Source organism: Herpailurus yagouaroundi, unplaced genomic scaffold (assembly GCF_014898765.1).
Source record: "Herpailurus yagouaroundi ecotype Mexico unplaced genomic scaffold, PumYag 190, whole genome shotgun sequence".
Classification (NCBI taxonomy): Eukaryota; Metazoa; Chordata; class Mammalia; order Carnivora; family Felidae; genus Herpailurus; species Herpailurus yagouaroundi.
Genome location: NW_024412421.1, coordinates 24,162,235 through 24,189,813, shown reverse-complemented (window position 1 = coordinate 24,189,813; position 27,579 = coordinate 24,162,235). Strand labels below are relative to the sequence as shown.

General features: G+C 49.8%; 1 protein-coding gene and 2 long non-coding RNA genes across 3 annotated transcripts in view; 1 reads left to right on the top strand and 2 right to left on the bottom strand.

Moving 5' to 3' along the window:
- Positions 1 to 208: 208 nt before the first annotated feature.
- On the bottom strand, positions 209 to 4,115 carry LOC121010029 (uncharacterized). The gene is made up of 2 exons (XR_005780974.1): positions 4,020 to 4,115; positions 209 to 396 (listed from the first exon to the last, which is right to left on the bottom strand). It is a non-coding gene; the product is annotated as an uncharacterized LOC121010029 (long non-coding RNA).
- Positions 4,116 to 4,297: 182 nt separating this feature from the next.
- The window catches only part of CALB2 (calbindin 2), a 28,971-nt gene continuing 5,689 nt past the window's right edge, over positions 4,298 to 27,579 (top strand). The window contains exons 1-8 of the mRNA XM_040443056.1: positions 4,298 to 4,464; positions 16,496 to 16,572; positions 19,150 to 19,239; positions 22,417 to 22,497; positions 25,770 to 25,826; positions 26,408 to 26,485; positions 26,970 to 27,025; positions 27,340 to 27,379. Coding sequence (XP_040298990.1) covers positions 4,371 to 4,464; positions 16,496 to 16,572; positions 19,150 to 19,239; positions 22,417 to 22,497; positions 25,770 to 25,826; positions 26,408 to 26,485; positions 26,970 to 27,025; positions 27,340 to 27,379 — 573 coding nt within the window. The 5' untranslated portion in view covers positions 4,298 to 4,370. The remainder of the gene's footprint in view (positions 4,465 to 16,495; positions 16,573 to 19,149; positions 19,240 to 22,416; positions 22,498 to 25,769; positions 25,827 to 26,407; positions 26,486 to 26,969; positions 27,026 to 27,339; positions 27,380 to 27,579) is intronic.
- On the bottom strand, positions 6,061 to 12,825 carry LOC121009764 (uncharacterized). The gene is made up of 2 exons (XR_005780824.1): positions 12,651 to 12,825; positions 6,061 to 6,603 (listed from the first exon to the last, which is right to left on the bottom strand). It is a non-coding gene; the product is annotated as an uncharacterized LOC121009764 (long non-coding RNA).

Below are 27,579 nucleotides of genomic sequence, written 5' to 3'. Positions count from 1 at the left end.
GCTCCTGCATCCCTTTTATCCTCCTTTCTGGGAAGCAAGGCCAGCTTTCCAGCGCTCAGGTAGCCAGGCCTAACCATTATAAAGACCAAAGAAGCAATATCTGGAAGAAATATTTCTAGGCAGAGGGAGGAACCATATCGGGCTTGTGGTTTTCTCTTTGATGTGCTCCTAACTAACACCAGGTGCTCTGAGGAGCTCAGCCAATTACCTGGGCCCAGTGGGTGCTGGCTGCGAGTCTGTCATCTGTTCCCCAGCATCTCAGCACCTCTCAGTCAGCAGGCCTCTCTCCCTTCGGAAAGTGATTCTGGGGTCTGAGCACAGGGCAAGTCGGGCAGGTCTTCTTGCCAATCCTTGGCATTAGGTTGCAGTACTCAGGGCACAGCTGGTGGGCTGGGGCTGCAAAAAGGAGAATGTTACCAGATTTTCCCCTCCTGGAGAAGGGAGGAGCCAGCCATCACCTTGAACCCATGGGCATCCTGGAAACAGCGGACATGGCATCACTCCTTGCTGCAGGGAGGCGCCCTGTGGCCAGGGTCTAGGAAGCACAATGCACACACTAGCCAGGGGCTTGGCACCTGGTCCCCAAGGACTCCGTATGCCCTGGAAACAGGAAACTGAAAGAGCCAGAGCTTTTCAGGGTCCCACCCTGGCTGGGTCTCGTTTGGGCGTTAATCTCTCCGAGCTTTGGTTTCCTTACCTTTAAAATGGGCCTAATTCTCGCACTGCACATCTGCTAGGCTAGTTGCAAGGCCCAAACCAAACAAGACATACCAAAACCCTCTATAAAAGCATCTAAAGTAGCAAAACCTCAGACATCTAAAATGAATTACAAGAGTCTCAACTCATTGAGATATAAGCATCATCACTGCTTTCAAACACGCTCCTCGAATCTCTCTTCCCCATCCCTCAGCGATTTCCTGTTCTGAGTTTATGGTTTTCTGCTCAAGTTCAGTTACATAAACGTGGTCCAGTCTAACCTAAAACTCCAGTCTTCTCCAATTCAAAGCTTCCCATCTGCCCCAATGCAGACTGGATGAGGGCTCTGGCTCCACCTGGGCTAAGCATGACATGGCGAGGAGGGGGTGCTCTGAAACATCTCCTTGCCCGGAGAAGTTGGGGAGGAACTCTCCTCACCCATCTGGTCCCCGTGTGCTGGAACAGCTACTGCTGCTGGTGTCTGGGGAGTCAGAGGGTCTAGCACAGTAGAAAGAAGCTTTTCCTAGAGCGGCCTTCAGCTCCGCCCTGACTTCCTTCAACACCAAGGACTAACCGGCAGGTATCCAGCTTCTGCTCCTTCCTTAAACTCCATGCACCTTTCTCAGGAGGCACAGCACCCTCCAAAGGTTGCACAAAACAGGAAAGGGGTGCAATCCTTCCAGGCACAGGACAGGACAGTGCGGGCCTTCAGACAACCCTGAGTCAAAAACGGCACCGCTTCTGTCTTCACATGGGTCCCAGGCTCCAGAATTCTACTCTGGGACCAGCTGGGCATGCCAGCATCCTCTTACTGCAGATGTCCCCCCATGACCTGGAGAGGTCTTCTGAAGACCCCCCAAAACACTTGGCCCCAGAGGAGCCACAAATGCTGCACTGCCCAAAGGCTAAGGCTCCGCCCACAAGCCCCCCCATCCCACAGTCTTGTCTTCGAATAGCCCATGGCCTTGGGTGGAAGTGAAGGACAGGCTTAGCGAGTCCAGCAGACAGGAGGTGCTTGGATTCTGTGGGGTAACTTTACAAGTGGGGTACTTAGCCCCTTTTCAGAACAACAAGAAAAATTCCTCCCGACACCCTATGTTAATATAATAACTACCTTCTAATTAAGCACATACCACCACCAGGATTCTTGCTAGCTAATGTCTTGACTACATTATTTTTGGTCTTTACGCTTTGTGTGGCCAGTATCACTTTTATTACCTCTATTTTTCCTAAGGTTCAAAGAGGTTAAATGGCCTGCTCAAGGCCCTCAAAGTGGGTTTGACCCCACAGCTTTCTGACCCCAGAGCAGAGCTTATAAATCCTAAACATGACTGCTCCTGCAGTACTTGGCTGGGGACAAAGGACAAAGGGACTTGCTTGGGTTTTACAGCCCTCTCTGTCTGAGATGGCCCAGGAATGGGCCTCTCAGAAAGACTCTAACCATGCATCTAAAATGAATGATGCAGGCTGTCCCAATGCAGAGCTGGAGGTCACCGGGGCCACACTACAGTCATACCCAGGACCTCCCCCATCAAGCCAAAGTACCCCCCTCATAGCCAACCCCCATCTAAGCAGCTCTGAAAAGTACAAAGCAGGAGATCCACTCTCTCTTCCTCACCAGGAAAACCAAAGCAACAAGGAGGTACCAGGGATGAGTTCTCTGACCCCACACATCTGGGAAAGGGGAGGAGCAGGAGGTGAGACAGAGGAGCCCAAGTGACAGCATCAAAGCTGGAAGGGGCTGAGCCTGGCCCCTGTAGGGCTGTACAGCACAGTGAAGAACTCCTGCTTAGCCTTCCCCTTGGCCTCCCTCTGGGGTTAGCCCCTTCAGGAGCCGTTCACTACTCCAGAAGATGGATGCTGGCCAAAGAATATCTTGCCAAGCTAATCACAGCTGATCTCTGGCTCCATGAAGGGCAGTGGGAATATCAAGTCATTTAAATCTCAGAGCAATTCTAAGAAGTAAATACTCGCATTCCCATTTTGCAGAAGAGAAAATTTGAGACACAGATAGGTTACATAATTTGCCCAAGGTCACACAGCTTATTCTACGATTCAAACCCTGGGCACCCAGATTCTAGAGTGTCTGCTCTTAACCACTGAACAATCCTGCCTCCCGGGGGCAGTACAAAAGAGACCCACGGGCTTTGGTGAATTTCTCAGCTCAGGACTCTCCTCTGGCACAAAGGCGAGGGGAATGCATACAGTCCTCAAAAGCTGGGTTTTTCGGATTCCTCTCTCCCAGTCTGCTCCTGCAAGAAACTCTGAACACATTTGCTCTGAGCAAAATCAAGTGGTGTGGGAACCTTCACTCTGTATTTCTCCTTCAGTCTCGCTCTAGGCTTGTCCCTCCCTCCAAGGGACAACCTTCCCCCTCGGTCTCCTCCTGGCTCCTCTGCCCCAGCGACCTCCTTTTGATTCTCACTTACCTCCTTCTCTTTCGCTCTCCCTTCGGAAGGCAGTTCAGCTAACACTCATTAGTACGTGTTAATGAGCATCAATCCATTTCTCAGTCGCTCAGCAGGAGAGGGGAGAAAGGAGGGACTAGCAGCTGCTCCAGGGGTAATGGGTGCACAGGCCTGGGGGCTCAGGAGCTCAGGCTACTGGAGAGAGTGGGGAGGGAGCCTAGTGCCCAGCTTGGGGAGTCCTGTCTGCTGTTCTCAGGACTCTGCCCTCAGCAGCTGCTTCTGTTTTCTCTGAGACCAGCACAGAACATTCCTAGGTCAGCAATGGATATTCTCTGCCCACTGGCCTAGGCAAATTCCCATCATGTCCTTAGGTGGGTGCGGTTAAGACCCGGCACCAGGAGGTAGTTCTGCCACTCCTTGAAGAACTGTCCAAAAGCCCCCAGAGCCTGTCCAGGAGGAGGCAGGTAACCAGGGCACAGAGGGACTTGGGGAGGGCAACAACCAAGACCCCAGGGGGACAGTGGAAGCCCCTCCTCCACTCCATCTGGATCTTCCCTGGGTGTCCCTGATTCCAGCCGCTCCCCCACCTCCAGAGCCTTGAAAATCCTTGGCTTCTCCCCAATATGGGCCCCATTTAGGGACCATGAGAGTGTGGGGAAAGAGCTGGGTTCAAATTCTAGCTCGGGCCCCTCTTTGCTGTACAAGTCATGTAACAGTCATTTGAAGTCTCAAGTCCCCTCCTCAGAAAATTGGTCCCTGTTCTTCCTGTTGTGTAAGGGTCAGACGGGAGCAGGCATGAGAGACACCCAGTGAACCGTGAAGTGCAGATGCTATTTGTCAAGCTTACATTATTATTACTATTAGTGGTGCTGCGGCTACTACCCGTATTACTATTGCTACTGCTAGTAACAATACCTGGTAGCTGTACTGAAGAAGGTCAGAGAGAGGCAAGAGCAGCCTCTCCCCGCTCTTTGCACCGAAGGGCCCCTGCTTCCCTGGCCTGGCGGCGAGCGGTCTCAGCGCCCACGTGCGCGTCCCCGGCGCTCCCCGCGCCGCGCGCCCACTGGCCGAACCGCTGCGCGGCCGCCGCCCGCCGACACCCGGGCTGATTCTCTGAGCGCGCGCGCCCCCTGCTGGCGGCCGGGCGCGGGCGCAGCCTCCGGACTGTATATAAAGGCAGCGTGGCGCGCAGGACCCGGCCGAGTGCGGGAGCGGAGCCGGGCGCAGGGACAGCGCTGTGCGCCTGAGGTCTCCGAGCCGCTCGCCATGGCTAGCCCGCAGCAGCAGCCCCCTTACCTGCACCTGGCCGAGCTGACGGCGTCCCAGTTCCTGGAAATCTGGAAGCACTTTGACGCAGACGGTCAGTAGATCTCTCAACTTCTGTGCCCATTGGCCCCCAGGGAGCCTGCGGTGGAGGGGAAGGGGACTTTGCTGATGCGGGCAGGTGTACGTTGGTCCCTGGGGGTGTTTGGGCAGCAAAACCTGCTGAGGTCGGGGTCTGGAGTTTGGGAAACACCTGGCTGCTCTGGTGACAACTGTCAGCAACTTTTCTTCCCTAACACAGACGGCAGAGAGCCCACCAGCTTCTGCAGCCTCATTCTGGGCAAGTTGGAGCTTTCCCAGGGAGGAGGCCTGGGCCAGCAAGGCTCCCCATGATTCCCCCTGCCATCTTACCTTCCCCGCCTTTCTCTTCAAGGTAATGGCCTACCTTCAGCTGCTGCAGCCACAGGTCTCAAAAGCCCACTCGTTTCTTTCTTGAGGTTCCCCTTTTGTTTAATACTAGGTTACCCCCCCCCCCCCCCCCCCCCCCGTCACTGTCCTGGAGGCTGAGGCGAGCTGGGGGATACCGAAGGGAAACCCCTGGCCTCCCCAGAGTGATTGGCTGGGAGCGGGAGTGGAGAGTGACATCAGGGCCCTGAACACCCCTTGGGCTTCCTTTGCCCATTTCCCATCCTCCCTGGGCAGATGGGTCCCATACACAGCAGCAGTAGGTGTGGTGGGGGCAGGGGTGAGGTACAAACCTGACATTCCCTCATGGTGATAATCCTGGGTGCTTTGGGTGACACCATCTCTGGGTGGGGGAGGCACAATCTTAAATGCAACTGAGACATCGACTTACCCAGAAATCGAGGGCTGGACTGAATGACCTTTGGAGGTGGCTCTCAGTGCTGGCATTCTAAGAGTCTATGAATGGTCTGACTCCGGCATAAAGTGAGGCCCCCCTTCAGGAGCTTCTGATATCACTAGAAATGTTTTCTCCACCACTCCAAAAAAAATTAAGTGATCTGATTCCCTTCTCTGAATTCCCGGCTGGGGTTGGCATCCAAAATGTTCTGGCATCTCAGACCATTGGCAGGGTGGTGGCTCAGGGTGTTTATCCTGGGATTGACAGTGAGGGGGATGGGAACCAGAGAGAGGATCAGTCCCTGGTTCACTTAATTCTTCCCTCCTCCTGTCCTCACCTCCCTAGAGCCTGAAAATGACAAAACAGAGGCCCTCCGCCCAGAGCCCTTGGAGAGGCAAAGGTTAATGTCCAGGGATGCTCATTAGTAAAGTTTTGTTTTCTTGGAGCCAAGCAAAGGACTGGGTGAGCAATACCTGGGCTAGGACAGTGATCTGCCTGTGAATTACTGAAGGAGGTGGGTAGACTGTTACATCTGTAAAATGGGGCTAAGGAGGGATTGTACTTCCAATCCCCAGCTTGTGCCATAAAACTCCCTTGGTGAAAAGGGCTGTAAGGTGCAGCCTCTTAGTATTCCAGATGACGTGCACCTTCCCTAAGGATGCTTCTGCCAGTTTATCTGCACCAGAGACTTTCAGGATTCAAGGAAAGTTACCAAGTGGCCAAGGTTACACCACCAGCCTCCTGCCAGATGAGTCAGCTATAATAAACAGAGGACTCCATAGATCTACTTCCCCCCTATGCTTGGGGGGACAGCCAATAGCACTCCCAATAATCAGGCGAATCCTTACATTTATCTGAGACCTCGTACTGTTCAATATACAATCACACCTTCTTGAGTCCCACACTGTGAGGCTGCTGGGCAGGTCGCGGTTCTCCTTGTGCAGACAAGGAACCAGACACAATGGGTGAGTTCTCTGAGGTTGTATAGCAAGGTAGTAGTGGGGCTGGTTCCTGGCCAGTGTTTATGCCCTACTTTTTGGACATGCGTTTGGGTTGGAAGAGGGGTTTTTTCCATGATGATAGGTACAAGTTGCCCTCTCATTTGCCCACAGAAGAGCCTCCACAATCCGCAGGCTTGGAGGTGATGGACAGTTCCTTTAATCTCAGAAATGGGTCCTTGTCTGGGCTGGAGCATAGCTAAGGTAGCGCTGGACACAATAGTCTTGAAAGGCCCCCAAAGCCACTGTGCCTCTGGCTGTCTCCTCCGAAATGAAAGGGGAGCTAAATGCTTGCTTCTTGGTTCCTTGTCCACCAGACACCCCGTTGCCCTCTCTGCTCATGGCCTCAGGGAATTCCCAAGAAAGGGCTGCAGACCTAACAGAGAAAGAAGACAAAAGGGCTTAAAATGCCAGAGATGGCTCAGAGGTGCTTTAGAAAAATGAGGATACGGTCAAGTTAGCATTCTACAAAGAACCCAGAATTATTAGGCTGTGGACTGACTTGCTCCATACCTTCCTTAACCTATCTGTCCCACATACCCAAAGGCTACTGGGGAGACCCCAGTAGCTCCCTGCACTATCTGCTCCCCCACCACCACCCCGCTTACTAACTCTGGCTTCTATTTTCATCTGGGGGTTTCTTCCTGATACAGATTCCCCTGCCACTCACAAACTTAAAGAGCTCTGGCAGGACTCTCTTTTGCAGTTCACAGGTCCCTGGAGCCCAGTTAGGCACAGCCACCAGGGGCAGGGAGCCACTGCCCCACTCCTCCTGGACCCCCTAGGAAACAAAGACAAGGAGATCCTAGGAGAAGCTGAATGCCAAAGAGAGTGGAGATGGCATGGGGGGCTCTGACCCTAACTCAGCCTATTCCTAACCAGGAGAAAGAGTCATCCTGGTGACTTTGCCCTAAGAGTTAGAGTCTTTTCAAAATCATCATCAGTCTCATGGTGGAGGAAGGAAGGAGTGGTGGCGGGGGGCGGGGGCCAGGAATCCTGTACCATCCCTGAACCCTTCCTCCTCAGTCACCCAAGTTCACGCATTTGGGGGAGATTCAGATGTCATCTCTCAAAGGCAGAGGTAGGAAAGACAGTAGCCAAGCACACCGCAAGGCCCACATGCCACTTCCATGCTCTGAGTGACCCTTCCATGGCCCTGTATATCTGAGTCCACTGCCCTGTTGTTACCTGCTCACTTCTTTGTCAGGAATATCCTCACTCTGCAAGATCCAAGCAGCTGAGTGGTTCTGATCAGACGGGCCACCAGCCTCCTGTTCTGCCAGTGGGAATTTCCATGGAGAACCAAGGTGTGGCCCTAAAGGGAAACACCTTAGCTTTCAGAAGCAACTGAAATCATAGGGATAAGATGGATTCTCTCCCAGAGGCCAGCAGACATCCCAGATCCAAGTAGAGAATCCCACTCACCCTAGGAATCTATCTGACATAGGTACACTTGTACCTATGCAAAAAGTGGTATGAGAAGGAGTCTCTTACTGAGTTCTTTGGAATACTGAAAATTTGAGGGGGAATGTGCTTCATTAGTGAGGAGAAAAATGAATTGCGCCAGTCTTTAGAGCAGAATATTATACAACCAAGCAGAGTGAGGTGGGTCTTTTGTACTGCTGTGGGAAAATGTCCAAGATGTACTATTAAGATTTTTTTTTATGGGGCACCTGGGTGGCTCAGTTGGTAAGGCGTCCAACTTCGATTCAGATCATGATCTCATGGTGTGTGAGTTCGAGCCCCATGTCAGGCTGTGTGCTGACAACTCAAAGCCTGGAGCCTGCTTCAGATTCTGTGTCTCCCTCTCTCTCTGCTCTTCCCCCACTCTCTCTCTCTCTCTCTCTCTCTCTCTCTCTCTCTCTCTCTCACACACACACACACACACACACACACAAATAAACATTTTAAACATGTAAAAAGAAAGATTTTTTAAATGGTAGCTGGATGATTATAGTATGACCCCATTTTCATTATTCATGAGGCAAATTGCTGAAAGATACTTGACAGAATATAACATAGACAATAGAGAACAGTGGTTCTCTCTACAGACTGGCTGAGATAAAATTAAAAGGCATTTGCTTTTACTAAGTTAATTTCTGTCATGTTTGAAAACTGTATAAGAGCTTTTGTTTCTTGTGTTCATCTGCCAAACAGTAAAGATGTAAAAAGTTATTTATCTCCAGTTGTGGGAATCTGCCCAGACTCTTCTGGGCATTCGTCTGCCTCCAGATGGCCCTGGTGACATGGGGTGGTTCTCAAAGCCTCTTGCAGAGAGGAAGCTGTGTTCCCTATCTGTGTGGGCCTGCAGACCTTTGAAAATTAGGGAGAGGGAGGCCCTGCCCTTTCTTCCCTGCTCTGCCCTCCTACACCCAATGGAAGTGACAGAAACATCCCTAAAACACACGCACCTCGAACACCCTCCAACCCGAGCGCCCAGACAGGCTCTGCCAGAGTGTGGGTCACTGCTAAGTTTGTGACCTGCAGGGAGCTAAGCCATAGGGCCTCACCCAGGTGGAGAAAGAGGACTGGGCCACTCGCACTGAAATACTAAATGAAGGCTCCTGGAACAGTGAAAAAAGATACTTTTTTTTCCCCAAACAGGGTTACAGAATATCCGGTATATATTATTTACACAAATACTACAACATTTACAATGCACTATAACTGTGCTATTCATGAGGTGACTATAGGACTCATAAAAACGACCACTTCTTGGCACAAAAAAGTCAGAGGCATCTGGTGCAGGGAGCCAAGTTCAGAGTTATCTGAGGGAGGCTTTCTTTTACCTGTCAAACGAATCTCTGTCAGGTCCATGTGTCCATCTGGGAGAGCAGAGCATAGATTTGGGGTTTGTGATGGCAGGATGTGGGGTTCTTTGGAAGTAGCCTCCTGTCCCATCCAGAGTAAGCCCTAGGAATCAGTCCCCTGCTCTGCTTCACCCCTAAACCCCCAGATGCTTTGCTAACAGTGCCCTTTGGTATGGAGTGTTCACGGCGTGCTGGGCGGCCCTGCGCTGGTGGCCTCCATGTGTGCCCCAGGCCCAGCAGCCTGCCTCCAGGGGGTGATTGCACCAGCCAGGGAGGCACTGGGGCTCCCCAGGGAGGCAGCCCTGAGACCCGTTTTGACAAACAAAACACTTGAGCCCGCCTCGCCAGGGCAGCCACCAGCCCAGGGAGCCTCCGTCCCTGCCCGCTCACCCTGTTTATTCCCCTCTAGACTCCAGTGGCTGCACTCGCTGAGCCCCTGAGGGAGGTTTCCAGGGCTAAGAAGACCCCTCCGGGAAATCTCTTCTAACACCTGGGGAGCCAGAATTACTAGAGCAGACGCGAGGCTCTTCAAAAACAGTGCCTCTCCCCTGGTGGCTTTCCTGGCCAATGGCACCCCATGCCCTCCTTTGCCCAGCCAGGCCCATCTGCGGCCTCTGGCCTCGGCCCTCCCCTGCTCCTCCCTGGCTCTCTACTGTCCTCCCTCCTCTCTCGCCCAATCTGCCCATCCTTCTGGCCTCCCCCATGCCTGGGAATCGGCCCAGCGTTAGGCTGCCAGATGTCCACAGGTTCAGGGGACCCAGCCCAGCCCCAGAACCACTGTTCCAAAAGTGGCACAGCCCAGAAACAGATTCAAAGTCGTGTCTGAACATTCATCCAGTAGCTGTTTGCACTGTGTTTTTTCACCCCTAGAAGTCACTGAGGTGACTGACAGAGAAGCCAAGACAAATGCAGGTTTGGACAGAGGTCGTCCCTGGGATGAATAGGACACCAGGCTGTAGGCTGTGACTCATCTCTTTCCCTCTCTCTAGCATCCTTACCTGTCTGCTTACCTGGCCGAGTCCTGAAGACCAACCAGCAGGGGTGGGGAGTAGGACCCTCTTTGTAAATGGTTCACACCATGAAAAGTAATATTAGTATCAGGGCAGGATCTCAGGAAGCCAATTTCTAGCCCCAAAGGGTGGTGTTTGACTGTCTCAAAGGGTGCTTAGGCTGGGAGGTACAGGGCTATTTGCCTTGCCATAAATTTGAACCCCAGACAAACAACCAAGTGGCTTGGCCTCATGAACACTTTCTTAACGAGGAGTCTGAAACTTCGTAACTCCTGTCCTCAATTTCTCTAACCTGTGCATCACAGAGAGACACAGACTGCTCCCACATCTAGGCCAGTAGTTCTCAAACTTGAGTGTGTAGGAGGGCTTGTTAAAACACAGATGTCTGGACCTCACTCCGAATGCTTCCTCCTCAGTGGGTCTTGGATAGTGCCTGGGATTCTGCATTTCTAACAAGCTCCCAGGCAATTCCAATGCTACTGTTCCACAGACCACAATTTGAACAGCAGGCCCTTATACTCCAGACCTACTAAATTGGACTCTCCATTTTAATAAGATCCCCAGGTAATTCTTGCACACCTTAACATTTGAGACTCACTGCTCTAAAGCAGTCCTTAACCCTGACTGCACGTTCAGATCACGGAGAGAGCTTTGAAAACATGCCCACAAGAAGTCCCCATCCCATCAATTAAATCAGAAGCTTGGGGTGGGGGGGGGGGGGGGCGGGGAGGGAAGAATCAGGCAATGGTGTTGTTTTAAAAGCTTCCCAGGTGACTCTAATACACCGCCTGGGCTGAGAACCAATGCTCTAAACTCTGAGCTGAAGAGTTTACAGCCATGGACTGGTTCAGAAGTCAGAGTATAAAAATGATGCTTTCCATTTGTATGAGATTTTACATTTTCCAGAATGCTCTCACAACATTACCTTGTGTGGCTCTCACAACAGCTCTATAAAGTAGAAAGGGCATACATAGTTATACCAATTTTAGAGATCAAGAAATTGAGGCTCAGAGCCACAGAGCTGGTGGCTGTTACCTCTTACTCCAATTTCCCTTACCTGTTCAGGTCTTAGAAAATCCGGATGTACACACAAGTCTCAGTGAGAAACAAGTCGGCCTCTTTCCAGCATGGGGCAGAGCAACCTTTGGTCAAGGTTTTCCAGTGTCTGTGATCAGCTTAATTGTAAAACAGTTTTGTCTCACTTTAAATTTGGGGAAATGAGGTTAGGCATCCGACTTCAGTTCAGGTCATGATCTCGCAGTTCGGGAGTTCAAGCCCCACGTCGAGCTCTGTGCTGACAGCTCAGAGCCTGGAGCCTGCTTCAGATTCTGTGTCTCCCTCTCTCTCTGCCCTTCCTCTGCTCGTGCGCTCTCTCTCTCTCTCTCTCTCTCAGATATAAACATTAAATATAAATAAATAAATAAATAAATAAATAAATAAATAAATTTATTTGGGGAAATTGAGGCATGATGGTGAAGAATGGTAGCAAGAGTACAATAAGGAAAGAGGCAGTGTCCCTGACTCCCACCCAGCCCCTTCCTAACATTCACGGGAAGTGGTTTGATAGGAAGGTGAGGAGTAGCGGTTGCTATGGTAACCACATTCTTGTCAATGCCCATCCATATGAGATTTTTGAGATTTTTGTGGTGGCCGGTCACCCCATGCCCTGATAAGAGGGTCATAGAAAAAGCAATGCATTTGTCTAGTGCTAAAGTCCTCCCTGGAAGGATGTTGGCCAGCCCATCCTCCACACCAGACAGACAGTAGCTGCCGCCTGGGTGATGGACGGAGGCGGCTCTGAGGGAGACCAAGTAGCAAAGGCCTTTCCCCCCCAAAAATGGGGGATGCTCCTTCCAGGCCCACAGCCCCTGCCTCCCTATCCCATCTCTGCTCTTCTCCCTCCACCTTCAGCTGGTAGATCCTGGCCATGCTTGTTTGGCTGCCTCACCCCACTAGACTATTAAATGCTCCCTGGGAACGAGCCCACATCTAGAATTATCTACAGCTCCCTGAGCACCGGGCACAAAGTTGAACTGTTGTTTACCTCAGACAATATATGTGTGTTGAATTGAGGCACCTTTGGTCCCTTTGCTGGGGGCACAGAGAGGAAGCGGTGGTGGGATATTCAGCAGGGTGAGAGGGGCTTGCCAGCCTCTGGGACCGTCCTGCTGCCCACGCCGTGCAAGGTGGATCCAGGGAGGGGACTGGTTTCTACCGTGGCACTATCCTGGCTCCTCTCCGTGTCCGATTTTATGCCTCCCTTTGTCCTCCCTGTCCAGTAGCTGGGGCTTCTCAGAGAGGCCTTCCCTGCCCACCCTATCAAGCAGCCCTGGCAGGTCCATCTCTGTTCTGTTGCCTCATCATTCCTTCTCCTTGCTGTCCATCTGCCCCTCCCTTATCCCCACCCAGTTAGAACATAAGCCCCATCACAGCAGACCTTGTCTACCTCACTTTTACATCCCTGGTGCCTAGCATACAGCAGGCACAAAGTGGATGCTCAATAAATGTTGAGTGAATGAATGAATGAGTAAAACCTAGATCAGGAATTAGGATACTCCAATTCTGGTCCTGCCTTGCTGTGTGTTCCTGAACAGATTGCTTACCTTCTCTGTGCCTCAAGTTTCTTTGTCACCAGAAGAGGATTCTGTTCTGCCCTGTTGTGATCCTGTGTGTCTGAAAGGATTGTGACAGCTTGGAAGACTGGAGCTAGATCTTGTACATCGTCATACCCCCACATGGTAACCTACACAGGGCCTTACCCATAGTGAGGCTTCAAATGATCTGCTGAAGTAAAGAGAGAAGCAGATGTGCTTTGATCAATTAAAAGTGTTGTATCTGTAAGGAGTAACTGATATTCACAAGTGTCCGTCCTCTCCTGCTGGTTTAGGCGCTGGCTGATTATCTGGTTCTTAAGGTTGTTAACCCACCTTAAAACTTTTCTAGAACAAGAATAAACACAAATACATGGATGCTTTGTAAATTTCAGAGAAACCCCAAGGAAAAGGCGGGTCCCACAGGTCTGCACCTTGATGCTTTTCTTCTTCCCGTTCAGATTGCTCAGTGGGACATGGCTCAGTGCTGGCCTCACGTGCTTCGGCCTCCCTCTGCACCCCAAACTTTACTACCCAAAGCAAGCAGCCCAAAGCCAAGGTGTTCCCCAGCCTAGGCAGCCAGCAGAAACACCGCCATGGTGGTAACGACCACTGGTATCTCGGAGGCTCATTGTGGGCCAACACATTCTGCGTGGGTCTTCACTGCCAACCGTGTGAGGAAGGCACCCTCATTAGCCCCATTTTATAGGTGAGGAAACTGAGGTTCGGAGAGGCGACACCGCAGAGTGAACCGGTGAGTGGTAGAGGCAGGAAGAGAACTGGGTGTGGGTGCCTCCACGAGAAGTGCGAATGACTGCCCCCACCCCTGTCCCACCCCTCCACGGCAGGTTCGGGAGCCAGCGGAGAAATGACAGTGCGTTGTGCCACCATGCAAAGCAGGAGCAATGGTGGTGAGGGGTGCTGTTCAGAGCTCAGTGGCAGCTGCTCCTTCGAATCCATTCTCCTGCATCTGGGGCTGACCCCTCCAAGTCCGCGTCCACCTCCTCCTAATACACTCACAAAACAGACTCACACTCCCTCCTTCATGCGTCTGTCCCATCCCGCCTCAAGGCCCACCTCTGGGGCCTCTGCCGGTTTGAACCCCAATACGTGCTCACAGTGCCGGCTCTGAGCCCCAGTCCAACCCAGCCCCAGGCTTCTGGAAGCTGTGCCTGGGCCCAGAATTCATCTCAGCTTTCTGCCTCAGAAATGGGAGAATAGCCAGACCACTGCAAGGAGTACCGAGGAAGAGAAAAATTGCTTGTTCCTTCAACTCAGAGTTCTCATCAACTAGACTGCCTTCTTGCCCAGAAAGCCCTTGGACCTTCCCTCATTCCCCCTCTCCAGCTGGCCTCACAAGCCATTAGACACGCACACTCATGAGATTCCAACTCTCCCAAGAACGATGACCACTGTATGCTCTGTGAAAAAAGGAAATTCAGGTCTTCCTTCCCCACACCCTAATTACAATCACATCTCCCCACCCCAGACAAAAGTACATCATTTATCTCCCCCCTGTTCTCTGCATGCAATGTTTATTGTGGCATCTTCTCCACTAGAGGGCTCCTCTCTGGTTATTTACTGGGAATGGAAATTCTCAGGGGATGGGGGGAGGGGGGGAAGTGAAGGGGGAGAAAGACCCTCCCCACACACACCCCATCCCCAAAGGCCAGGATAAATACTCCTTTTTTTATGTTCTTTGTGCCGTTCGTAATTCCAATGCCCTTGAAGAAAAGCTACCAGTTGACTATTCTCTATAAGAACCGTGCTCAATTGTTTTAGATCAGATTTGAAACCTGACTTTAGGCCAGTGGTTTCCAAACATGACTGCACATGGAAATCACCTGGGAAGCTTTCTTCAGAAAAAATCATGATGCCTAGTTCATACCCCAAACCAATGACATCAGCATGTCTGAGGGTAGGAGCCAGATGTCCATGTATTTTTTTTTAAATCCCAGGAGAGTCCAGTTTGCAGGAGTGTGGGGAGCACTGCCCTAGACCTGTCTGATTTCCCAGCCACAAATGCCTCCTCTCAATCACAGCAGAGACTAATGACCTTGGCCATGGACTCAGCTAACCCGGTCTCTGGGCTATCTGGATTCAAGACTTGAGAGCCTAAAGGGTCTCTCACCTGTCCTGATCTTAAAAGTCAGGCCCTGACCTTGGGGCCCGGTCCTGATAATTGCAGTTTTCACCCAGATTCTTATACACAGGTTCTAGTAATTGAACTCAAACAACAGCAGCATTTACCGTCCACTCAACGGGTTGGATGATGGGCTTTACATACAAAATCCCATTTAATTGTAATTACTCATTTTGCACATGAGGCAGGTGAAATGCCTTTCCACAGTCCTGCAGGTAATAAGTGCAGAACAGGGCTTTACTCTGTCCTCACAGACCTCATGGCCTCTGCTCATTGCCTTGCAGTGGGTTGTCTCCCCTACACGTAATCCCGGTGACCAAGGTGCCCCCAGCCCAAAGGACAGATGTCCTGCCTTTCTCCTCCCACTTTTCCTCTCTGTGTTAGTTTCCTGAAGCTGCTGTAACAAAGTACCACAAACTGGGTGGCTTAAAACAACAGAATTTTTTTTCCCCTTACAGTTCCAGAGGCTGGAAGTCCAAAATTAAGGTGTTGGCAGGATGGCTTCCTTCCAGAGGCTCTAAGGGACCGTCCTTCCGTGTCTGTCTCCTAGCTCTTGGTGGTCACCAGCAATCCATGGCATTCCTTAGCCTGGAGATACATCACTCCAGTCTTTGTCTCTGTCTTTACGTAGTCTTCTTCCCTGTGTGTCTCTTTGTGTCTTCACATGGCCTCCTATAAGGACACCAGTCATTGGATTAGGGCCTACCCTAATCTAGTATGACCTCATCTTAATTGGACATGGATTTGGGGGGAGGGGAGAACACTTTTTTTTTAATGTTTATTTACTTTTGAGAGAGAGAGAGAGACAGACGCAGGGGAGGGGCAGAGAGAGAGGGAGACACAGAATCTGAAGCAGGCTCCATGCTCTCAGAGCCTGACATGGGGCTCGAACTCACAAACCATGAGATCATGACCTGAGCTCAAGTCAGATGCTTAACTGACTGACCCACCCAGGCGCCCCAGGGAGAACACTTTTTTTTGAGGGGGGTGGTACAAGTGAGCAAGGAGCGGAGAGAGAGAGGCTCAAGAGAGAATCCCCCAAGGTACAGAGAGAGACAGAGACAGAGGGAGAAAGAGAAGCAAGGCTCACCCAAAGTGGGACTTGTGTTTTACCTGAAGTGGGGCTCATGCTCACCCGATGCAGGGCTCCAGCTCACCCAAAGCAGGACTTGAATTCACAAACTGCGAGATTATGACCTGAGCCGAGGTCAGATGCTTAACTAACTGAGCCCCCCAGGCACCCAGTGTGGAAACATTCTTCAACTCAGTACATCCTCCTACTCCAGAGACCCAAATTCTGCCTCGGACCTCACTCACCCTTGTGACCAGGGCCTACCACCTGCTGACAAACCCAGATGCTGATACCTTTTGTCCCCTGTTGGATTCTAGCTCCTGCTGCTTGCCCAGCCAGTTACGGACAGTTCCCAGCTCTGCTCACTTCTACCGGCTTGGCCCAGATGCTGGTCCCTCCCAGTGTTCTCTGACTACTGAATGTACACCCCCAAAGATACACAGCTATTAATCTTGCAGCTGTATCAGTTGCAAACACCCTGAGAGCAGGACCCACATCCCTAACACTACACAGTCCAGACACCTGCTTGTTGACCAGTGAGAAGTTCTCCACGAAGCCCCTCACTTCCCCATCACCCCCACCCCCATGAGTCTCACTATTTAGCTCTGAGGTCAATTGATTTGTTCTTTGCTTTCTTCACAGGAAATGGGTATATTGAAGGTAAAGAGCTAGAAAACTTTTTCCAAGAGCTGGAGAAGGCAAGAAAAGGCTCTGGAATGGTAAGACCAGTACTCTGTCCCATTGTTTGATTTTTCTATCATCTAGCCCATGGCTTTGAGCATTGTCTGTCCCAAGTTCTGTATCTCTTAAGCCGGCCTGACATCTCTGGTTTTGACCTTCCAAGTTTTTCTTTTATTTGTAAGGATTTTTTTTTTTTTAAACTGGAATCATCCCTTGAAAAGAAGCCTTGCTTCAATATCTTTGGGTGTCTGGGATTGAGGGGTGTTCATGAATGGATACTAGCGGTTAATGAATCCCCTCAAAAAACTGCAAAGCTTTGTGTCTGTGTATGCGTATACAAAAACTTTATTTTCCCCTAAGGAATAGTCCAGAGTCTAAGATTCTCAGAGGGATCGTGACTCAAGATTGGATGCCTCGGGGGTTTCGAGTGTCTTTATTCTAGACCAGAGTTTCTCAGCCTCAGTACTATTGACAGGGCTGGGTAATTCTTTGTTGGGAGGGTGGGGTTGTCCTGTGCATTGTAGGATATTTAGAAGTATCACTGTCTCTCCCTGTGAGGTGCCACTAGCATCGCCTCCAAGTTGTGACAATCAAAATTGCCTTCAGACATTATCAAATGTCCCTGCGGGGGGCACAGAATAATCCCCACAAGAGAACCACTGTTCTAGACCAGTCTAGAATCCTCAGCAAGGATCTAGGGGCAAACAGAGGATTGCTCCAAACCAGTATCTGAACCAGATAGTACTGACCAGCCTCATTCACGGAGGTGTCAGACTGCCTTTCTCAGCCTGCCTGAAGCAACTCCAAATCGTGTCCCCACCCCTTAGTGGCAGGGTCATTATTTCCCACAGTACCAAGCTGGCACTATTAAATTCACTAAGGCCTTTGGAGGACTGTCTGAAATACTGAAAAGCTAAGGTAGTTGGAACTAGTCTGTTGTGGTTCCCACGTCTAGTTCTCAAATATACATAATCAGATCCATTCCCTACCCCAGGTCCCACTGGTCCTTTGGCGGTCTCTCTGCTTTCCCCTGCTGTGTGTCTGTTGGCCAATCCATTGCTTATTAGCAAGTCTTCATGGCACAGTTTGGGAGATGAGTCACAAACCCAGCAAAGAGCTCCTGGTCCAGAATTCAACAGAGCGCCCAGTGAGGAGGAGGTCCAGGCGATGGGCTTAGGCGATGGGCTTAGGCGATGGAGGTGATTCATGGGTTTGTTTATCAACTGTTCTCCCATCACCCCTCATTACTAGGATAATGAAGCCTGGAGCACAGAAAATACAGGCTTCAAAACAGATTCTGGGATCATGGGGTAGGCGGAGGAATGTGTTTTTATGAAGTGCTTCTAGTCTGAAATCTTAGTCATTCCCTTCCTCAGAAGCCATCAAGGGGTGATTCTCAAGTCTGTCAACAACAGTCTCAACTGACACCACCCAGGACTGGTATTCAGAGCAGCTGTTCTATTCTAGAAGGAATACTGGCCTTAGAAACCAGAGCCACAAGTTCCAATTCTAGCTACACCAGCTGGTGACCTGGGGAGAAGTCACTTCACCTCAGCCTCCATGTGTGTGTAAAATGGACGGGCCTCTCACCTCACTGAGGCTGTTGTTAAAGCTAAATCAGATGACCACATCTGTGATAAGAGCCTAGGATCATTCTGTGCACACTTGTAAGTATAAAGCAACACATATTGTTGAACACATAGTGATAAATTGAAGCCAGTTCCAAAGGTAGAAAGCAATTGAAGGGATACAGAAAAGACTCTAAAGTGAAGAATTAGTAGGATTCTCCTGGGCCCAGTTCAAGGAAGCACACAGAGCACCCAGAGTCATCATAGAGGCTGAGAGGCATCAGCTGCCCAAGCAGATTCACCATTGGTTCGGGATGACGAAGAGTTCATTAATGCATATAATTAAATCTGCAGCACCCAAACCAGGGTAAGATTTGAGAATTTCGGAGAGCCTTAGATTAAGATAGGCAACAATGGGCTAAAGAAGCTTTTGAAGTTCTCTGCCTTTGTAATGGTCACAATAATCTAACGGATGATTTAAATTACCTTGGCTATCTGAAGAATTTCTCCTCACATTCCTCCTGGGATGCAGTCCGAGTAAAAAATGTCGTGAATTGCTGTTAGATCTGAAAGAAGAAAATGCACAATTCACCTTCCTTGGTGCAGTACCTGGGGGTACTGGGGGGCACTGGAATAAGTTGGGTTATATTACAAGCTGCCTTGGTAAAATGTTGGGGCCTTAGTTCTCACATCTGAGTGATGGGAATGAGTCCTCACCCTTCTGATAGAGCTGTGGTTTAATCCCATCTCAAAGGCAGAGGGAGGAGCATGCTTAATTACACAAATTACATGATACAGGGGCATATGTCCTGTCCCTCTTTGAACGTCATGTGACTGAGCCTCGAAGAAGAGACTACTTAGATTTGGAGGGACCTTGGCAAGGAGAAGAGTGCAGCCCTGACCACTCAGGGCGTTGGCCCAGCCTGGTTCTGTGCCTGCATAGTTGGGGCGCAAAATAATTTGCAATGGTGCTGCACCCAGCAGGTGAGAGATCCATGGTTCACATGGGGCCCGGCAGCACAATCAGCCCTATTTGTTTTTCTCCAGATGTCAAAGAGTGACAACTTTGGGGAGAAGATGAAGGAGTTCATGCAGAAATATGACAAGAACTCAGATGGGAAAATCGAAATGGCAGAGGTGAGTCCTATTGTCCAGGCTAAGAGCTGTGGCGGCGGGGTTGGGGGGGGGGGGGCGGGGAGGCGGAGAGGATCGTCCTGTGCTGTGGGCAAGCATCCTTTCTAGACTTCCCAGTGAGGTGGTGGTCTAGGAGCCCCCACCCCACCTCCAACACTTAGGCTGACCAAAGAGAACAGGTGGGACTTTTTCTGTGTCTCACAAGGAAAGAAGCAACAAACACTGGTTTAAGACAGGGATGGAGACCTTAAATGTTCTCAGTGTCCCCACAGCTATTGCAAATGTGTGATGAGCCCAGCTTAAGAGAGAAAGGAGGGAGACGACTGGAGAACAAGAGAGTTCATGCCCCACCTAAAGGCATCCAAAGGCAAAATTTTTAATCAATTAATTATTGCAACACATAATTTACATATATAACAGGTATAATTTATATATTTATATATATACACATACATTTATACATGCACAGATATATACATATTGTTAAAATATAAACTGAGGCCTATTAAAAATGTAAAGAATGGGGTACCTGGATGGCTCAATCGGTTAAGCATACGACTTTGGCTCAGGTCAAAAATCTCATGGTTTGTGGGTTCGAGCCCTGCGTTGGGTTCTGTGCTGACGGCTCAGAGCCTGGAGCCTGCTTCGGATTCTATGTCTCCCTCCCTCTGCCCCTCCCCTGCTCACACTCTGTCTCTCTCTTAAAAATAAACATTAATTTTTTTTTATTTTTTTAGTTTAAAAAAAGAGTTCATTTGAGCAAAAATTGATTCGAATGAGGCAGCACCAAACCAGAAGTGGCTAGGAACACTCCACCAACAGTAGCTCGGGGAAAGACTTCTATAGAGAAGAAGTGGGAGCAGGGCAAGGACGTTATTTGATTGGCCATAGCTTAAATGGTTATTTGGGAAAGCCTAGTTGGCTGTTTTGGCTGCTTGCTTCAGCTTTGGATTGCTCACAAAGGCCACTGAGGCATTAAGGCCACCTCGTTTAATGGCTTCCTTGTTTAATGAAACAACTTATGTATACACACACATACGTTCATATATACATACATACTTACACATACAAATATGCATGTGTGTGTGTGCCTAACCGAACAGCTCTGGCAGTTAGTTGGTTACCTGTGTTCTAGAGGTCAAGAATAATGATGGCAGCACATGAACCTGGGCATAGCTCCTCCCAGGGTGGACTGGTTGGGAAGCTGCCTTAGGTCAGTGCCCGGGAAGTAGAGACTGAGACAGAGTCAAGCCGATGGGACTTACTGAGACAACTCCCCAAAGAAGGGAAGAGTGCAGCAGGAGAGGGCAGAGGAAAGAGCTTAGGAAGGATGTGGTCTCAGCTGGATCCTGGTCGTGGCCTGATCTCACAGGGAGCTCTGCAGGGTAGATTGTGCCACAGAGTTGGTCTCACCTTGAGGCAAAGCATGGGGTGGCCCTTTGTACTCCCATTTCAGTCAGTCATTGGTACAGGCAGCTCCCTCCCCCTGTGGGGGGGGACGGTGGGGGGGGGGGGAGGAGGGTGACTGGGGCAATGGCAGTTTGGTGGAGGGCAGCTCTCCTGCAGGGGACAGCTATGAGCCACTACAGTCATCCTTCACATCATGAGGGATGGCCCACCAGCCTAAGCTAAAGGGGATCTAGAAAACGCACCAAGGGCACAGATTCCTAAAGCTGCAAGTCTCAAAATATCTGGACTCAAATGGGCTTCAGCCAAGGGTCACCAGACTTTTTTCTGTAAAGAGCCAGATTATGGTTAATGTTTTAGGGTTTGTGGGCCATACATTGTTACAATTCTTTCAGTTCAGCCACTGTGGCACAAAAGCAGCCATAGACAATATGTAAATACATGGGCGTGGCCATGTTCCAGTATATGTTCATTTACAGAAACAGGCATTGGGCCAGACTTGGTTCATGGGTCATTGTTTACTGACTCCTGCTTTAAACTATGAGAGGGTCCTAATGAGAAAAGCCATGGGAAAGGTTGGCTCCGGATGAAGGAGTCCAGGCCCCCAGCCCTGCTTCTCTGCAGTTCTTTTTTTTTTTTAAACAACTAGCCTGTCAAACAGGTTTTTCTTTTTTTTTTTTTTTAGTTCATTTATTTGAGAGAGAGAGACAGAGACAGAGAAAGTGGGGCAGTGGCAGAGAGAAGGAGAGACAGAATCCCAAGCAGGCTCCACACCATCAGCACAGAGCCCGATGCAGGGCTTGAACTCACGAACTGTGAGATCGTGACCTGAGACGAGATCGCGTTGGATGCTTAACCAATTGCGCCACCCAGATTCCCCATTGCCTCTCTTGGTTCTGTTCTCTGCCCCCAAAACAGCTTCATCCTCAGGCTGGTAAACAGGATGGCTGCAGCAGTTCCAGGCAGCACATCCACACACAACCACAAAGGATCCACCTTATTTGGCCCCTCACAGGTACAAGGAAACCTTTCCCAGAAGTACCCTTAGCGCACCTCCCCTCACACTTCACTGGGCAGAGCGAGATCACATGCCTACCCATAAGCCAATCACTGACAACAGAAACAAGAGCACATTTAGCTGACTCAGCCCAATCAGAATGTGCCCATGACCAGGGGAGGCCCAGAGCGAAGTAAGTGGGGGACTGGGGGATGGCCAGCAGTGTGTGCTGAACAAAGGTATCTGCATTTTCTAAAAATCAGATTTGCTGAGGTAAAAATTTACATACAATAAACTGCATCGATTTGAAGTGTACCGTTCCGTGAGTTGAGGCAGTTGTGTACAACCATGTAATTGCCACCCACGATCAAGATACAGCATTTCTATCACTGTCAAAATGTTCCTCCACCTGGTGCGGGCCATCCTATCCTAGGCAACCGCTAAGCTAGGATTAGGTTGCATTTTTTAGAATTTTATATAGATGGAATGAATGCTCTACTAAGTATTCTTTTGAGACTGGATACTTGCCTTTTAAAGTGGCACCAGTTTAAAGTGGCACCAGCTGCTCATACTCTTAAGATCTGGGGTGACCCAGATGCACTTCTCAGAACATCCTTCTTCCCTTTTGAAGGACGAATCTCAGAAAGAAAGCCAATTGCGGTTCCCACGCTGCCTTGCCACTGGCCATTTCACCATCCTCCCCACAGGAAAGGCTACTCGCCCACTCTCCTGGCAGGGCCCTCCGTAATGTCTCTGTTGCTCTCTGGCCCCCACAGCTGGCGCAGATCCTGCCGACGGAGGAGAACTTCCTTCTGTGCTTCAGGCAGCACGTGGGCTCCAGCACCGAGTTTATGGAGGTGAGGCCAAGGCGCTGCCTTTTCCCTGCACACTCTTCTGCCTTTCTCCCATGTTCAGAGCCAGGCCCACCCAGATGCCAGGGAATGGTCCCTTGGGAGATGGTAAAGCCCTCCGAGCCCTACTCACCAAGTGGGGTCCGTGGACCAGCGGCATCAGCATCACCATCCCCTGGGTGCTTGTGAGCAATGCAGAGTCCCCGGCCCACTGAATCAGAAACTACATTTTAACAAAATCCCCAAATGATATGTGCACGTCAAAGTGTGGAGAGTATGGTGAGAATTAAGTGTGGGTCAAGTACCTTTGGGAAATGCCATGTACACACTTATCTCCCCTTTGGGAATTGGTCATAGACATTTGTATCTTATGGTCTCTGAGAAATCCTGCAGTGAAGAGGCCTGTTTCACATTATTTGGCTCCAAGATCTCACATGATTTGTTCTCAGTAACATTAGTGTCCCTTGAAGTCAGGGTTCTAAAGAGCATGTGTGGGGAGCATGGATTTATGTGCCATCCTGAAGATGGAAAACCCAGGGAGAATTCCAGCTTGTGGTATCTTCCAGTCCTGATTTTTAACTGTAGTCTGCGCTTCACTGCCCCCCCCCCTTTAAAGTAGATCTTGGCAACAGAAATTCTTTGAAATCTTCATGTGAAATAGAACATCCTTATGTGTCTTTTGAGTAATATTCAAATGATTGAACCATGTGAAATTGTTGCTATTTGACCATTTTTGATTTACAAAAATTCCAAATTCCATATGGCTCAACTAGATATATGACTAATCCTGATACCTGGAAAACTACCAATTATTTCTTGGTATTTTTCTGGGACTCTGCACCCTAGCCATTCAATGTATGTGTCCCTCACAGTGAAACTCAACCCATACCCCACACACACTGCCTGCTATGATAATGACTGGCCTTCAGCTTGACTCGAGTTGCCATTCCTCGTGTTAAATCCCTTTCCAGACACCGGTAATCCCCTCTCCGTGACTTACTGCCCAGAACCCCACATGGCATTGAGTTCCCCTCATGGATAAAGAGTTGGTTGGAAATAACCGATTCTAAGGGCAGAAAAGTCATTTTTTAAGTGGCACCTTGCCTAAGCATCAGATATGGATTTCACTGTATGGTGCTTTAAAGGATTTTCTCCAGTTTTTTTTTTTTTTTTCAAGATGGCAAGATTCCATAGCTAGTAATTGACACTCTGGATTTTGTTCTTAGTCCCTTCTCTTGCCTATGGGGGTGGGGGTGAGGAGTCTGCATATACTTGTAAGAATGCTGCTTTTGTGGGTGTCGATTTTGCTGTGTAGGAAAGGGAGAGTTATGCCTGATGGCTCCTTCTCTGATAGGAAGGCAGCCAAAGACTGGCTTCTATTCTACCTCTGATCTGGAAAATGGGGATGACAATAGCTTGCTTAAATGCTTAAGGAGAAGCAAAAAATATCTTTCTCTGTCTCTGTCTCTGTGTGTCAAAATCATTAGTGGCTTCTCTCTGTGTAGCTGACATAATTCCATATTCTTATCTGTCTTCATCCTTTAATCCACAGTATAACTGCTGAGCCAATACCCCCACCAAGTTTCCTGAGACCCCACCATCCCACAGTACCACCCCCCTGGGTTGTTCATTTGCTCCATTTTTATCAGCTGGAAACATGAATTGGTCCCTCTGCTGCTCTGAAAGCCTTGTGCTGTCAGATAGCTCTGTCCCACTGCTAAGCACAACATTGTAATTTCTAATTTTAGTGATGCCTCAGGATTTCTTTGAGATTTCACAAAGCCCAGGTCTCTTGAACTCTTTTCCTTGAATGGGAAGAGAATGGCCCACTCACTGATGGACGAGCACAAAGTACTGGTGGGGAGAGAAGTGAGCCGAGAGCATGGGGGTGGAGAGCGTGGGGGTAGGGGAGGATCCAGGGAGGGAGGGAGGTCAGACCCAGTGGGAGGATCTCTCCAAAAAAAAGCAAAAAGCAAAGTGATGCTTTGCTCTGAGTGAGGACTAGGGTCCCTTCAGGTTACCCTCCTTTTAGGCAACTTAGGTGGTGTCTGCCTTTTTTCCCAGTCAAGACTCAGATGAACTAAATTCTAACGTACTAAGTATATGCAGGTGGATGGTGAAGTCATATTTGTAAACCTGCACATATTTCTTAGTACTTTCTCAAAGGCAGGCTTTCTGGGCATGAGAAAGAATATTTTGATGGAACCAGAGCATTTTTCCCCCCAGAGAAAAGACACTCCACAGTCAGATACCATCTATCCAAGTTGTCTCTGATATAAGGCTGCCCTTTTGTTGGGATTTGCTTGTGTCTCATAACTTTTTAAAAAATCAGGATAAAAAGAAAACTACCAGATATCCTGATCCACAACTATCCCAGGAGAATTACACAGCCTTGTTTGCTGCTATGGAAGAAAGATCCTGGGATATCCATAAACTCACACTCCTGGCAATAAAAGGGAGAGATGGCATGGGAAAGGGAAGGGAGGCAGGAGATCCAAATTTGGCAAAATAATTTGTGCTTGCTGACTCTCATAAAACCAAGTGTCACTGATGTCCAGTGTGCAGTCTGGAGCTGAGGGAGAAGAGAGGAAAAGCCAAGGCAAGACCACTGGAAAGAAAATATAAGAAATATGATCAGGCACCAACATAGATCAAAGATTTGGGGAAACGGGTTCTCTGGATTGAGCAGGGAGAGGGGTGGTTTCCTTAAAAACAGAAAAAGGAATGCTTTTTTATCACACAGATGGGGAGTGGCCTTGGGATACTCCAAACAAGCAGACTGTACTACAGTTCTGCTCTCATGCAGACATGGCTGCCATGTGCACCATGATGGGGGTACAGTGAGGTCCACCACCCAGAGAATGAGAAGATTTGAGAGCAGTGAAAGGACATGCTATATACCCACAGCAAAAATTGGATCCGTCAGACGTTAGTGCTAGAAGTTGCTTGGTTAGCACCTTAGAAAACCATAAACCATTCAAAAAAACAAAACCCTAGTTACAAAATGATCCAAAAAGAGATCCAGGCTTGTAGCCAGATAGAGTAGGGAGACCTTGTCCGAGCAGGTTTTTTTTTTCCTTCTCTATGTGACCTTGGCCATGACACTTTCCCCCATTTCTTCTGTGACTTGAAAGGGACTGGGCTAGCCCATCTCCATGCCCCCATCCCACTGTAATATTCTTGAACATCAAGACCCAGCCCGGTCCATTAAAGGAAATTGGAAGGAGGCTTATAGATACTGACAGGTCTTTGCAACTGGGTTGGCATTCCCATTGCAGGCTTGGCGGAAGTATGACACAGACAGAAGTGGCTACATTGAAGCCAACGAACTCAAGGTAGGATGGGCCTGGGGGAGGGCATGGAAGGCATGGAGAAAGGGACTGAGGCCACAGTTGGTGGTAGGTATAAGCAATCTGGGGAGGGAGGAGACGTTGGGTGAGGAACATGGGTTCATGTTCTGCCTAGGAACACTTAAGCCTGGCTCTGAATTGGTGAACATGTTCAGGACAGCCATGTGAAATCAGTAACATGGAGCTGCAGGGCCACGGAGTTCAACCCGACTACACTCCTTTGCACGTCAGTGCCCAGGACAGGCACCTCCAAGGCAATCCTATCAGATTGGCCTTCTGACTTCTACATATACCCCTACATTCCTCTGGAACTAGTGATCCCCAGGCACTGCTTAGCCCTGTGTCCTGGGCCCTCTGAGAAGCCTATCTTATGGGGTGAAGTTGCATCCAGGAGCTACCTCCAGGCCTTCATGGTCATTCCACAAGCATTAGGGATTAGGGGATTATGAAGGATGGAAACCATACAAATGGTAGACCTCAGAAAACAACGTTGACTAACTGAACAAGTTATGAGGGAAGAACTACTGAATGAGTCAGGAGCTCTGAAGAGACCTTTTGTATTCTAGGGATTTCTGTCTGACCTGCTGAAGAAGGCAAACCGGCCATATGATGAGCCCAAGCTCCAAGAATATACCCAAACCATAGTAAGTGGGCAGAAGTGTCCCTTACCCCTCCAGGGGCATAGGACTGGGGCCCCAAGCCAGTGGGATTCTGGGTTTTCAGGCTGAGTCTCCAGGCCCAGGTGAAGGGACTCCAGTGGCAACTGGCAAAAGGGATGCTAGTTCATGGCCCCACACACCCTCTCTCTGAGATCCTCACTGGGCTAGTGGGAGACTGGGAGCATCTGTTTCCATGACAACCTCCACAGCTCCAGGAGAGGATGGGCTTGGGGAGGGTGGGCCTTTGGTGCTGGCTGGCTGTGTTTCTGTGGCCCTTGCCCCGAGAAGGGGAGGGAGGAGCAGTGATCAATTTAGACCATGCTGGTCCCTGACCTCCAGGTGACCTCAGAAGAGGCAGGAGGCCACCCCACCCATCCTCCTTCCTGTCCAGTAGAAGGGGATGGCAGGTGAAGGTCCCACATGAGAGGTCAAAGCAAATAACCCAGGCACCTCTGTCTGTCCTAAACAGCTACGGATGTTTGACCTGAACGGGGATGGCAAATTGGGCCTCTCGGAGATGTCCCGGTAAGTGCCTGACCTCACCCCCCACGATCACTTTTACCAGGACCTGTGCAGACCATTCCTGTGCCACCCGCCCTGGCTCTAAGACCAATCAGCAGGGAGAGTGACAGTTCAGAGGTCCTGAAGCTCAAGACCAAGCTAGATAGAGTGTCAGTACCTCAGTGTGTCTGCCTCCCTCTTTTTAGAACTTGCCACTAATTCCTAAGTGCTCACAGATGGTTCCAGAAGTACAGGCACTGCTTCTGCATCCCCCCACGTGCAAGTTGTTCTTGCCTCTACCCTGTCTCCTAAGCTCTGCTCTAACACTTTCTTTCCAGACTGTTGCCTGTACAGGAAAACTTCCTGCTTAAATTTCAGGTAAAAGAACCACTCTGCTTTTCTTCACTTCCTCCCTTCCCTCATCCCTGTGTGCTTCACTCTGCCACCCTCCTGTCCACCCTCCACACACATGTGCATGCACATATATACATGCACACTCAGACACATGCACTTGCTCACTCGTGCACACATACACATGTGTGCACGCACGCAGACACATGTGTGCACGCACGCAGACA